At 35.7% G+C, this 12,871-nt stretch overlaps 2 protein-coding genes across 5 annotated transcripts in view; both read right to left on the bottom strand.

Moving 5' to 3' along the window:
- Positions 1-504: 504 nt before the first annotated feature.
- Positions 505-2,980, bottom strand: resilin. Of its 3 annotated transcripts, XM_073083063.1 has the most exons (6): positions 2,862-2,980; positions 2,064-2,786; positions 1,416-1,605; positions 1,238-1,267; positions 758-1,153; positions 505-703 (listed from the first exon to the last, which is right to left on the bottom strand). In XM_073083063.1, exons 1-6 carry the CDS (start codon positions 2,865-2,867, stop codon positions 591-593), a joined length of 1,458 nt encoding a protein of 485 aa, XP_072939164.1. In that variant the 5' UTR covers positions 2,868-2,980; the 3' UTR covers positions 505-590. The 3 variants fall into 3 exon arrangements, with proteins under 3 accessions (XP_072939164.1, XP_072939163.1, XP_072939165.1); XM_073083062.1 differs by having other exon boundaries at positions 505-1,153; XM_073083064.1 differs by having other exon boundaries at positions 505-1,153; positions 1,557-1,605.
- A 4,502-nt stretch (positions 2,981-7,482) lies between these two features.
- The window catches only part of LOC140749878 (facilitated trehalose transporter Tret1), a 34,719-nt gene continuing 29,330 nt past the window's right edge, over positions 7,483-12,871 (bottom strand). For both annotated transcript variants that reach the window (XM_073083112.1, XM_073083113.1), the window contains exons 7-9: positions 12,330-12,525; positions 10,696-10,879; positions 7,483-7,890 (exon numbers count right to left, since the gene is read on the bottom strand). In XM_073083112.1, the coding sequence (XP_072939213.1) occupies positions 7,696-7,890; positions 10,696-10,879; positions 12,330-12,525 (575 nt within the window). In that variant the 3' untranslated portion in view covers positions 7,483-7,695. The remainder of the gene's footprint in view (positions 7,891-10,695; positions 10,880-12,329; positions 12,526-12,871) is intronic.

Below are 12,871 nucleotides of genomic sequence, written 5' to 3'. Positions count from 1 at the left end.
GGATTTTGGATTTAATCATAGATTCAATTCATGGATTCTAGTATTGCTAGTTTGAATCCATCTATAATTATTATACGTGCACTTCAATCATTGCATTTGAATATTTTAAATCGGGCCTCATCTGAGAATTGTACATCTTGATATATTTTGACTTCCTAATAAAAAATATAGAGAAAAATTATCCAAAATGAGTGAACTGTTGAAGGCATCAAGTTGTGTGTCATGACCATAGATATATTATCCTACTGTATAATATATCCATGGTCAATGGTCATGGTCATGATACTTGAACCGCATTCAGTGGAAAAAATTAAGAATCATTGTATGCAAAAGTTTTCAAAATTATTTGTTATAATTAATATAAAATCAGAATAAAATATTCTAAGACAAATTTTCTACCATTCCAGGATGAGCCTATAAACTTAAAATTTTAATCAGTGTTTCGTAAGTATAATAAACTTATAGACCTAAAAATATATCATCGTAAAAATACTAAAAACCAAATTCATTTGACTAAAGCATTTATTTACATCGCTTTACAATTCCCAGTTATCATTATAATATTTACTAAAAATTGGATCAACATCGTCTTAATAGCCGGAGCCTCGTGGACCATCGGGACCGCCACTTGGGTATCCAGTGCTTTCATCGAAACCAGAACCGCTTCCACCATTGCGATCTCTGTTCTGTCCATTTCTCCCACCTTGTCCATTTCTCCCACCTTGTCCATTTCTTCCACCTTGTCCATTTCTTCCACTCTGTGGTCCACTCGGATAGCCTTCATTACCCCCTTGTCCACCTCGACCTGAACTATCACCCCCAGGACCACCTCTAGGATAGCCTCCGCTCCCATCTTGACCACCGCTAGGATAACCTCCACCCCCACGAGAAGATCCACCACCACTAGGATAGTTTCCATTGCCACCTTGGGATTGACCACGTGGGAACCCTCCACCGCTTGGGCCGCCACTTGGATATCCCTCTCCTTGCGAACCGCCTGGGAATCCTGAACCTTGGCCTTGGTTGAAACCATCAGGACCTTGAGAACCACCTTGCCCACTTGGATATCCACTACCTAAGGAGTCAGATCCTGGTCGACCTCCTGGGTAGCCTCCACCACCTCCACCACCGCCGCCTCCTCCAGCTCCTCCACCTGTAAAAAATGAGAATTTAATACGATAAATACAAGATAGTTCAAGGTTCGTACTAAATTGTGAGAGTAATGAATGCAGATTACCGAAACCAAATCCAGCACCACCGCCGCCTCCTGAAAAGAAATCATAATTAATATAACGCATATTGGTAACGACCGCATTAATTAATTTATTTGCGTTACAACTGAAACACTGTTTAGTGTTATCAAATGTTTCAAAAAAAAAAAAAAAAATAAACTGTCGAATTCGTAATAAACAAACCCTCATATCGTATCTGAGGCTTAAATCCGTCCTGGTCGGCCTCATACTCGACTACCTGCTTCCTGCCATCAGGCAGCACTACGTTATACTCCCCAGTGGCGAGGTCGCCGTCCCGTTGCTCAGAATGACCAAATTTAGTACCTGTCTGCGAATCATCCACCTCGTAACTGAACTCGTATTTGGCTGGTTCCTAAAACAAAAATTTGTGGTTCAGGTACAGTTGGAAAGATGGTAGCACCCGTACTGTTCGACGGAGGAGGTACCACTGCCATATTGCCACGCGGAAATGATGCGGATGCCGGCTGGCTTCCTTATAAGAAGACCATCTTATTCCTCAGATGTGGCAATGCAACTTTCATCGACTTCAGATAGTTCTTTACTAAATGAAGTTTGTTACAGATGGCCGTAGGAGCCAGTGATCACTTATTACTTTTGATGGACCGCCCAGTTGCTTCTCCAATTTTATAAAAATAGACATTTGATTTTTTTACATTTCCTAGGACAATTCCTTCCTACATCAATATGTATTGGAAATAAAGGATTTTTATAGAAGTTGTACATCATAAAAACTAGTGTTTTAGGATTATCTATAATTATAGTGTTGCATTAATTAAATTTAAGTAGATTCTTATTTAAATTTATACTTACATCAGAATCATCTCCACCCGATGGTCGATATCCAGATGAGCCAGGTCTACCAGCATTTGGTGCACCATAAGATGATGAAGGTGAACCTCTATCTCCGTTTGATCCTCCAGGTCGTTGGCCTTGACCAGAGAACCCAGGCCCTTGCGATGGGAACCCTGCATTAGGAGCTCCGTAAGACGTATCTGGACTTTGGGGATAATTGGATCCGCCAAATCCACCTTGTCCACCAGGAGAGCCTTGTCCGCGATTCGGAGGGCCATAAGTCGATTGCAAGCCGTTTCCACCGGCTCTGTTCCCATTGCCACCAAAAGAAGATTGACCACCAGGTTGCCGGTTTGAACCAGGAGTACCATATTGACCACTGGGCTGGTTACAGGGTCCATTGCTTCCATCACACTGAGGTCCATTTGACTGACCCGGTCTTTGTTGATTAAAACCACGTTGAGGAGAGCCCCGTTGAGATCCTGGTGATCCTCGTTGGTTTGGAGGTCCGTATTCAGGCGCTACTCCAGATGGACTCCCAGAATTAGGAGGGAGGTAGCTATCATCAAGTCCCCGTCCACCGGGACCATTCTGGCGCCCAGGGGCTCGGCTTCCCGAACCAGGAGTGCCATATTGGGAGGAGGGACTATCCACAGGGCCAGATGCAGGAGGGAGGTAGCTGTTCGGCGGTGGTTCGCAATTAATCATGGACCAAGCGAGAGCGCTTATGAGGATTATCCACTGAAATATGAAAAATAAGGATTATTTAAGTCACAATAAAACATAGTCAAAAATGATGATACAAAACACGCTTACAATCATTTTGGAATATTTATCATTAAAATATTTTAAATAAGATTTGTCCCAACTATCCTGGGTTGAAGTGCGTTCTTATTAAGCTTTAAGTTTTGAATACTCGAAAAGTCAATGGTTCGTATTTATATTAGAAGGATCGAAGAGAGCGTGGTATCAATAATAATGCAAGAGTAACTCACGCGTGTCGTGCCTCCGTGTTTAATTTCGTGCATCTGCCGAGAGTAAGGCTGTGACTGCACTAGACGGTTAGAACAGTTAACAGTTTGTTCTGTAACCGCCTTTATATTGGTTAGTTCCTAAGTATACTAACTAGGATAATAAATGGTGAGTTATTTTAATTTCTCTATCTAAAAAAATGGTAGAGCGCAGTAATATCAATTCTGGATGTTCAATTTCAGTCCACTGATTTCAAATTCTTATGAACATGAGAAGCGTTTATAAGATTTGGCAACTAAAGGGCACTTATCAAATTAGCAGTCAGTAGTAGTAGTCAGTAGACCGCACTTGATATTGCTTAACTTTTTACTGAAAATATCTATCACTTTTTTAAGAAAATATATTTAATGTTGACACATTGACCTTAAGTTAAAAGGTCATTTTACTATTACTCATTAGGATCGATGACAAAAATATAAAGTCAAAAACACATTGACTTTTTGATCGCCTAGTGTGTAAACGGCCTTACATGTATAGTCCTTGCGAACACATGCATTAAATGAGAAATATATCAACTGTTACAAGCCGACCCAATTGGGTAACGGATGTGAATCTTTATTTGTGTCACTTCAAGTCTTGAGAAATGTTTGTGTACGAAGTACGAGTATATGTGATTATGCCTGTTTACCTTATCTCCCACATTTATGTGACTCCTGTCCTACCCAATAGTGGGATATTTAAACGGTTTTCATCATCATCATCATCATCAACCCATTACTGTCCCACTGCTGGGCACGGGCCATCTCATAATGAGAAGGATTATGCCATTGTCCACCGCCCTGGCCAAGTGCGTATTGGCAGACTTCACATACATTTCAGTTTTTTTTTATAAATCTCTCAGGTATGCAGGTTTCCTCATGATGTTTTCCTTCGCCGTTTAGCAAGTGATAATTAATGAATACTAAGAAAATTAGAGGTGCCTGGGATTTCAACCTCGGAACCCTCGATCGAGAGGCCGAGTTTCTTAACCACTAGGTTATCACTGCTCTTGTTTTAGTCATAAAAATATATCTTATTACATGCACGTTGACCCTCGTTGGGAGTCCGAGATTCAAATCCTAGCTGTTCCAATCCTAGACTATTCGTTGTTGGATGTGTTTTAGAAATTAATTATTATAGGCATTTAAAATAAAGGTGTGTATCGTGAGGCACATGCAAAGAGTTCTCAAAAAAGTTCGTTATTTAGTTCTCAAAGAAAGAATGAATGAAAGAAGGAAGTTAAACGGACAGTTTATATTGCAATAACCCACACGTCACATTTTTGTCACGCAGAGTCCCATATTCAATCGTCCAGTTTAGGAAACTGAAATAAATTTAGATTTCGGTACTTTGTATATGTGTTTAATTAAGTTTCTTGTACATAAGTCTTAGATAATGATATAAAAATCCATCATTCTGGATTCATCAGTTTTGGAAAACTAAGCCTCACTAAATCGAAGTCATGTGCCAGCTTTGCTCTAAAATAATAAAAACACAATATATGGCCTGTAATAGCAAACCTTTAAATCGTGTATTATTCGAGCAAATACGTTGTTCAAACTCCAATGAAATATGTTTTTATTTAGTACAATAGTGAAAGAATAAACAAAGTCCGTTAGTTTTTTACGGATTTTTGATTGTTAAGTAATCAAACAATAGATTAATATTATAAATTCTAAATTACTTATAATACCGTTATTGTATTGTTAAACAATTACGGGTTCTTATAAGAATTTGCTAAATAAATATATAAAATGATTTATCACTGGGGTGGCGAGGCATTTTACATGTTCCAATTTAAGGTAAAGAGTAGATTTTTTTTATAATATAGGAGTAGCAGACGTGCATACAGTCCACTTGATGGTAAGTGGCTACTGCCGCCCATGGACATCTGAAATCAACCCCAGATAGGATTAGATATTCCTACACACGGTCGGCCACAGATGCGCCGCTACCCCTGAGGACTAAGCTGGAACGCCTCGGAAAAGTTTGTCTCCCTTACACACCCTTCAAACTGGAACACAGCAGGTGCAACTAGGTGTGGCGGTGGTGCCGCAGGAGTCGATTCAAAAATGGTTCTACCACCTACGATTAGTTTCCTGATTTTAACCAAACATTACAGAGAGAAACAAATTCTCTAAAACTATTCTTAAAAACTTTATGTCAGACAAACAACTAAGCCTTTTTTATTATTAAAGTACGTATCCGAACGGATGTAATATTTTTAATAAATCCGTTTCGATCTCCAAATCTGAAATTTAATATACATCCGTAATTAAATGTTACAAAAACGTGTATAATAATATGTACAAGTGTTGCTGTTGTAAGAGCTTATTGTTTTTATTATTATACAAACATAATTGGTAAGACGACTGACTTCGTGATGGTCGTGTCACTGCTTATTACAACGCATCCAAAGTATGTATAGAAAGATAGATAGACGTATACATCGTTGACCCATTCCTGTCCCATTCCTAGCCACGACTCTCCACTCATACTAAGATTGGGGTTTAGGCCATAGTCCATTTCGTTGACCAATTGCGAATTGGTAGACTTCGCACACCTTTGAGGACTTTTTAAAAACTCTAAGTTTAACTCAAGGTGTGTTCATTTATCGTTTTAGCAAGTGAAGTAACTTTAAATATAACTTTAAACCGAAACCGAATTTCAATCAGTAAGCTATAACTTCGTTAGAAATGTCTATTAGAGCATTTGTATAGAGCTATTGGTAATATGACTAATATGGAAACCTGGTTTCCATAATTAAAAGTACGAGATTGTCATACAAATCGAAGCAATTTATGTTTTTCAATTATTTTTGACAATTTATGTTTGAAGCGCAATTATGTATGACAATTTATGTTTTCCAAAATTAATTACGTATATTTCAAAATTTAGTTTAGAAAGAGATTAGATTTCAGGGAAATACAGTAATTTGTAATTACATATAAATAAATGAACAGGTAGAATAAAAAGTCTTGTAATGTTTAAAATTGTTTAATTTCACTACATAATACGTACGTCATTATTATTAAATTACATATAAAAATAATAATAATTTATATTTAATTTATCACATGCATCACATTTAACACCTCACATTTATCACAGATAAAATAACATAATATAATACAATAATTAATACTTATGATCTATTTGTTTTCCATTTGTGAAACTTTCATATGGCAATACATTTCCCGCTGTTATTATTATCTGTGGCAACCAACACAAACATAATTGGAAACACACACTTATAAATTTAAACGCTATTTTTTTCTTATACACCTTTAATTTTTTTTTGTTTATGCGATGGCTTCTCGGTTTTATGACCATTTTGCCATTGTCAAGTTGTCTTTATATATTGGTATATGAAGAAATAAAAAATTAAAAAATATAGACGTGACTAATTGGAAATATAAAAGGGGACTTTGGTTTACTGAATTCTTCAGTAGGTATAACTATTTACTTATATACGCTTGTCTTATATAAACTATTCTTTTGTGAATTATAGTTCTGATAAAAGTAATTTATACTATATGCAATAATTATAAATATTAAATAGACAGGTAATATATCTAGCTATTATGTGGATTGTCCCCACAAAATAATCAGCTTCTTATACACAACGCTTTAAATTTAAATGAAATAATTTTAAACTTATCTATTTATTTTTCTAAACTCAAAGTTCTCACTCGGACCGAATATTTGCCTCTCGAGAATCGAATTCAAGACGCAGTAGCAATAATAATCATTACATCTGCGCGAACTAGACTTAATTACGCTGTTAAAATTAAATCTAAATAAATAATGATATTCTGAGTATCAAATATACAAAAATTGCACTCAATATAATATATTACCTATAATATTATTTTTCTATACATAAAACAATGATCTTAGTACATTCATTTAAGATTAACTTAAAATATTATATATCTCGTCCAAATGACATATGGCGTATTTTTTTTTTAATTTTGTAGCACTTTTAGTTCGGACACTTTTGAACGCGGACTGGAAGTCAATCAAGAGCTTTACTAATGTAGCGTCTTCTCGGCACTCGCCAAGAGATGGCGCCACATGTTTGAACGGGTGATGTGGCGACTTTCCACAACTTATTAAGAGATCGCGCTTCTAAATCACGGTATTGAAGTTTTCTCAACATCTTGCATATACATATACAAGCTCAAACTGAAACTGCGAGCACGGCTGCCCTTTGCGCGTAATCTTTTAGCCCAGCGGGAAATCTCCCCTTATAAAAATAAAATCCTGAGAATGTTTGTTTTTATTTTTTTTCCTGTTGTGGACAACAATCTTTTTTAAAAGGAAATTATTACCTACTTACAAATTAATATCCTCTAACATTTGCATGACCCATTCTACAACATGTCGTTATAAACGAATCATAATTAAATTCATTCATTCAAAAAATCAGAACATTGAACTTATTCGTATAATATCTATTAATAGCAACATAATAACTCATCTAATTTAATTTCATCTAATCACAGTGACAAAAGAATCTTTGTCATAAACAATTTAAAACCAGTAATATTACTTCGAAACTTTACCACAAAGATATAATTTTCCCGTAAAATAGGGAAATGTTATACCACTGGCAACACTAAAATTCCCCATTGAACTACTCAACGTGTTTTGATATAGTTTGAATACTTTTCAAGTCGATGTTTTCCTTCGTCTTGTTGCCTCGGAAGTGTTGTTCTATTTCAGCCAGAGATTTTCCCTTCGTTTCCGGGACAACTAGAAGAACGAAGAAGAATGCCACAGCACAGAAGCAGGCGTACATCCAAAATGTCCCAGCAGATGTCAGCACAGTCTAGAAGTAAATAAATAATTATGTTAAACATATATTTTATTATCAATGCTTTAGAGACTTTAGACCGAATAGCCGTATCTTCCTATCGGAAGAAAAAGGATTTAGAATTAGATCATAGCCAACTCACGCTGGACTAGTGTGGATTGGTAGATTTTACACATATTTAAATAGTTTTGTATTTATACGAGAAATAAAAGGTTCTCTAGTTAGTTATCCTTTACAGTGTGATAAATAATTTCTAACATACAATTCGAAAAATCAAATGCCTGAGATGTATACCCTAAACCCTTAAGGGCTAACTTTCGAATCACGAGCCTATAGAAGATTCCTGGTATTAAACGTTTTGTGGGAGACTAAAGTTTGTATCCCAACCCTATGACTATTAATATAATACACACATAGTCCTATTCCTTGTGTAATTCATACGAGTACACACACAATTATGTTAATACAATTACTCAGAGATACCTAATTACATTATTTAGATAACCTAGCCATTTACCGAATTACCTGTCAATTTGTATTCAGAAATCATATTAATTATAGGCACAAATGAAATTAACATTTCGCTTATAAAATACATTTTAATAGGCAACATTTTGCTGATAATAGAATTCTTCTTTAATTCAATATTTTCGTGTCACGAAAATTAATATTCACCCAATGAACTGGAATCCATTCACAATTTACGTTTAATCGGTATGAGGAAAATATAATATTTTACAATTATCAACAGGGATGTTATAGAGCTCTGTAACCGTATCCGAAACTGACGGATATCCAAAAAAAATGGACATATTAAGTTTGGAATAATTTCGGACAAGGGCGGAGTCTAAATAAGAGATCATTTAGAAAAATTAACGGCTGACTAATCGGATGTTTTACATTTATTTTGTAAATTGAACCAATTTTTGTCAAGCCGACATTTTACTTTTATAAATGAAATTAAATCGTTATTTTATTTACTTTAACACTTCCTCAATAACCTAATATATGTAACCGAAAGTATCCGAAATTATCGGATAATCCGAAATAATACCAAATCCATAACTGCGGCTACACTCAAAGCCGCAAACTAGGATTTCCTGTATCGTGGGTGCTACGGGCACACACAGAGACAAATACACAAACACCCACACCCAGAAACAGAAACGTAAATTAATCATTTAGATAAGTATCTGTCTGGCCGGGGATCGAACTCGGGACCCTCTGCGCGTCAGACCGGTATGGTGACCGGTCCGCCACGGGTCGTCATATATGAAACCGGTGTTATATTTTTAGTACACCCACTCCATATCCGGATCCGAAATTATATATCCGTAACATCCCTATCAACAACAATTTAGACGAGCTATGACCGCGCTTGTCCAAGTCCGTAATTGAATTTCAAAAACGTTAATAAACTCATATACATACATTGAACTAGCTTATTTTGTTAATTGAACTGTTCATTATCAATTAACATATTAGTTGGTCATTACGGTTATTAAACACGTTTTACATCAAATTTTTCGATATAATAATTTTAACGCCGAAATAGAATTGATTTTTATTCTGACTTAAGAATCTTTAGTTAACAAATCTTGATCAAAATTATAGCCTACAAATCTAAATAGGGTGACTTTCAATTTTATCTCTTCCAAAGTTTAATTTTTGTAATTTTTAAATGTGTCCATTTATCTGGAGTTAGATCACCCTGACATTTTGCTTACCATGAGGTGGATTGCTGCTCTTTTCTATTGAAGAGAATTAAAAAATTAAAAAAAGGGTTTTGAAATTTATTATGAAAAAACTTAAATTGTAAAACTAAGAACGTAAAAATCAACTCCGTTTTTTATGTTTGGTAGCTATTAACTTTGGCGTGATCGATATTTTTTCTAAAATATTATGATTAAGGTCAAATTTAAACAACCAGGTAAACACTAGCTGTAAAGAATACCCTGTATATGGTTCTAACCTACAGTTACAAGGTGATAGAGATCTTTGTGGTTCAATTACGCTACCACCGCAGCACCTAATTTTACATCATAACACGAATGTAGAATTCTGAAAGTAGACGAATGTAGAATTCTGAAACGTCTTAAGATTAAAGTAATATGAAAGATAAATTGTTATATCGTCAGGAAAAAAACTGTATGGTATTAAAAGTCGGTAACAGATGTTTATAAGCGGCAGTAACGACCTAACATAAATTTATCTTAATATATTTATACTAAATTCTCTTATTATAGTTAGGGAGCCCAAGAGGGGATTTTGGGAGTGTCTCGAGCGCGGCGGACATGGGATATGGGAGATACTTCACACCCTGTAGAGTATCCTAAACTATAAATAATCTTTCTATGTCGGGGGGTTTGCACGGGGAAGCCCGTCAGTTTTGTAAAAAACATTCGATCACATCATAATGCTAGAAAATGGGAAACATCATAATCTTAAAAGTAAAAGGAAGTAGTGAAAAAAATAGTAATTTTGAAAAAAAACACCCTGTATTATTACGCTATCTGATAGTGTCACTTATTAGCTTGAATTCTGGGAAGTAATGATGTATCACAAACTAAAGGAAAAGGCTAATTTTTAGAAAATACATTTTTCTTCATATACATTTTTATACTTTTTTTTCAAATCGTTAGAATAAGAAAACCCCCCGCTGAATCGAAAAATATCATATAACCTTTTCTTCATTCTAACGTCTAATCTACGTTAACCACGTTAATAAACGTCCCAATAACGCTCGAGTTTGTACACATGTAGCATCGTGGGCTCCCCTACTATAACATAAAAAGAAAAACATTAGAAATTAAAACAAACCTCTAAAGTGTGATACGACTTAATCACAGTGAACATGGATAGTAGATTGACAGCACTGGCCATTGCTGACAACTGCGACCGGTAGTGCGCTGGGAACAGTTCCCCGAGTAACAAAAATGGAAGGCCACCGAAACCCAGCGAGAAACCCAGCATGAACACCACTAAGCTGATGATGGGGAGATACCTGGGGATAGAAATAAATTATAATTAGTACCGTTCAAAGGACAAAAAAAAATGAATTAGTACAGTTGAATTGATAGAACATAAAAGTAATAGTGATTGGCTAAATACGAGTCGAACTCGCACACGGAGGGTTCCGTATCCGTACCTCTATATTTTTATTTATTTGTTGTGTTTGATATCATAGCAGCCACAGAAGTTAATGCATTTGCAAAAAATTATACTGTCTGCCTTTTAGGTTTCATTAAAGATAAACCGAAAAATGATAACGAGTACTGGTTTCTTGTATCGGGACCCCATTTATTTCAATTCATTTTTCTTTTTTATATTTAGTTCTATAGCAGCTATAGCAATAAACACTCTATGAAAATTTCACATGTCAATCTATTACCGTTCAAAAGATAGAACCATGTAACAGACAGACAGATGAACGAACAGCGGAGACTTAGTAATAGGGTTCTCTAGGGGATAGGGACCCCTAAAAAACAATAACACGAACGGAAACAGTCACTCAAACCGTTACTAAAATAGACTCGTTATTAGAAATAAACATTTGTGGGTGAACCGGATCGTGCGAATCATTCACTTAGGCTTTTTGATTTTAAATTGGCTGGGAGACGAGTGCCGATTTATGTACTGACGCACAGACCCAAGTATCGTCATAGAAACCAGTTAGAAGTATATAAATTGAATGCCTAGGATATGGATATAGAATGTTCATGAATATTTATAAAATAAATTAACTTGTAAAAATGCAAAAAGAAAATGTTTAATAGTCGAGGTATACCGTGTCAAAAGTTAGGCATTTGCCACACTAAAGGGCTTAAGGTAAGAGCGATACCTATAATTTCGAGAAAGCAAAATAGTCCAGTGCCTAGAGCCTATGGCATATGGGAACTTATGCATGTCTCGGGTATAATAACAAATAAAAAAGTGGTATAAGTAACTTTACCGAGTTCAAGTTCAAAGGAATAATCGCAACATTTTTCTTCCTTATATCTGGTAAGACTTCCTTATATCTAGTGAGTGTTCACGTGCGTCCGCTGTATGTCTTTCCGTCTGTCCGTCTGTGCAGACGGACGTCTGTCACAGGGTTCTATCACTTAAACCGTAATAGATACTCTTTAAATTTTGAGTACCTATATTATAACGGTGGCCGCTATAACAAAAAAATAACTAAAAATAAATAAACTTGAAAATAAATGGAGGTTAAAATATAAGAACCAGATATTTTTGGGCCTTCTACGTTATCTACGGAACCCTAATAGGTAAACAGTTCAAATTTTCACAATGCATTTACTTCATATAAAAAGTAAACAAAAATTCGGTCGTAAACTTATGGGTTCAATTTTATGAGTATCGTAAGGCCCAGACATGAGGTTTTTAAACCTTACAGGTACAAAGTATCTTACTAAGACTTATTTGAGATTGGTAAGAGAAATGTTCGAACTTACCCAAGCCAAGACTCCCGTTCAAACTCAAAGTAGAAAGCAGCTCCCATGGACGCCATGGAGGCACACATGGTGACAGCTGAGAGAAGCAATAGTGGTCGTCTGCCAGCGCGGTCTACCAACATGGTGCTGATGCCGTTGCTCAACAGTTGCACCGCACCGACAATCATGGTTGCTGTCATAGCATCTAGTGTGCTTCCTGTGGATGAAATGGTATTCTGTCATAATGTTTGCTGGTCTTAAATGAAAATTCAATTGTTACAAATGTTTTTCTACACTTAAAAATTAAATTACATGAAATATGCAAGAAAGGTGTAAGACGGGTGCAAAAAAGTAGCTCTTATTTAAAACTAGTGATGCATTACCGACTTTTCTGGTGTTGCAAGCGCTCATAATACATAGGGACTAATTAGGTAACCCCATCAGAGCACGTCCGCCTTATCACGACGTTCAATTATAGCAGCATTTTGATTTGGACAGGTTTGCTTGTAAATATCTTCAGAATAATCACAAGCTTTTAATATTGTACTGTAGTCACAGAATTT

This window comes from Epargyreus clarus, unplaced genomic scaffold (assembly GCF_041222505.1).
Source record: "Epargyreus clarus isolate Ecla_fem2 unplaced genomic scaffold, WU_Ecla_fem_2.2 ptg000018l, whole genome shotgun sequence".
Taxonomy (NCBI): domain Eukaryota; kingdom Metazoa; phylum Arthropoda; class Insecta; order Lepidoptera; family Hesperiidae; genus Epargyreus; species Epargyreus clarus.
This window is presented reverse-complemented; position numbering and strand designations above follow the sequence as displayed.

Bases quoted from the DNA above. Each gene is read 5' to 3' on its own strand.
- resilin (XM_073083062.1), bottom strand. The intron at 1,606-2,063 runs GTAAGTATAAAT...TTTTTGTTTTAG, and splicing joins CGGGTGGAGATGATTCTGAT to GAACCAGCCAAATACGAGTT. The intron at 1,268-1,415 runs GTTTGTTTATTA...ATTTCTTTTCAG, and splicing joins GCCTCAGATACGATATGAGG to GAGGCGGCGGTGGTGCTGGA.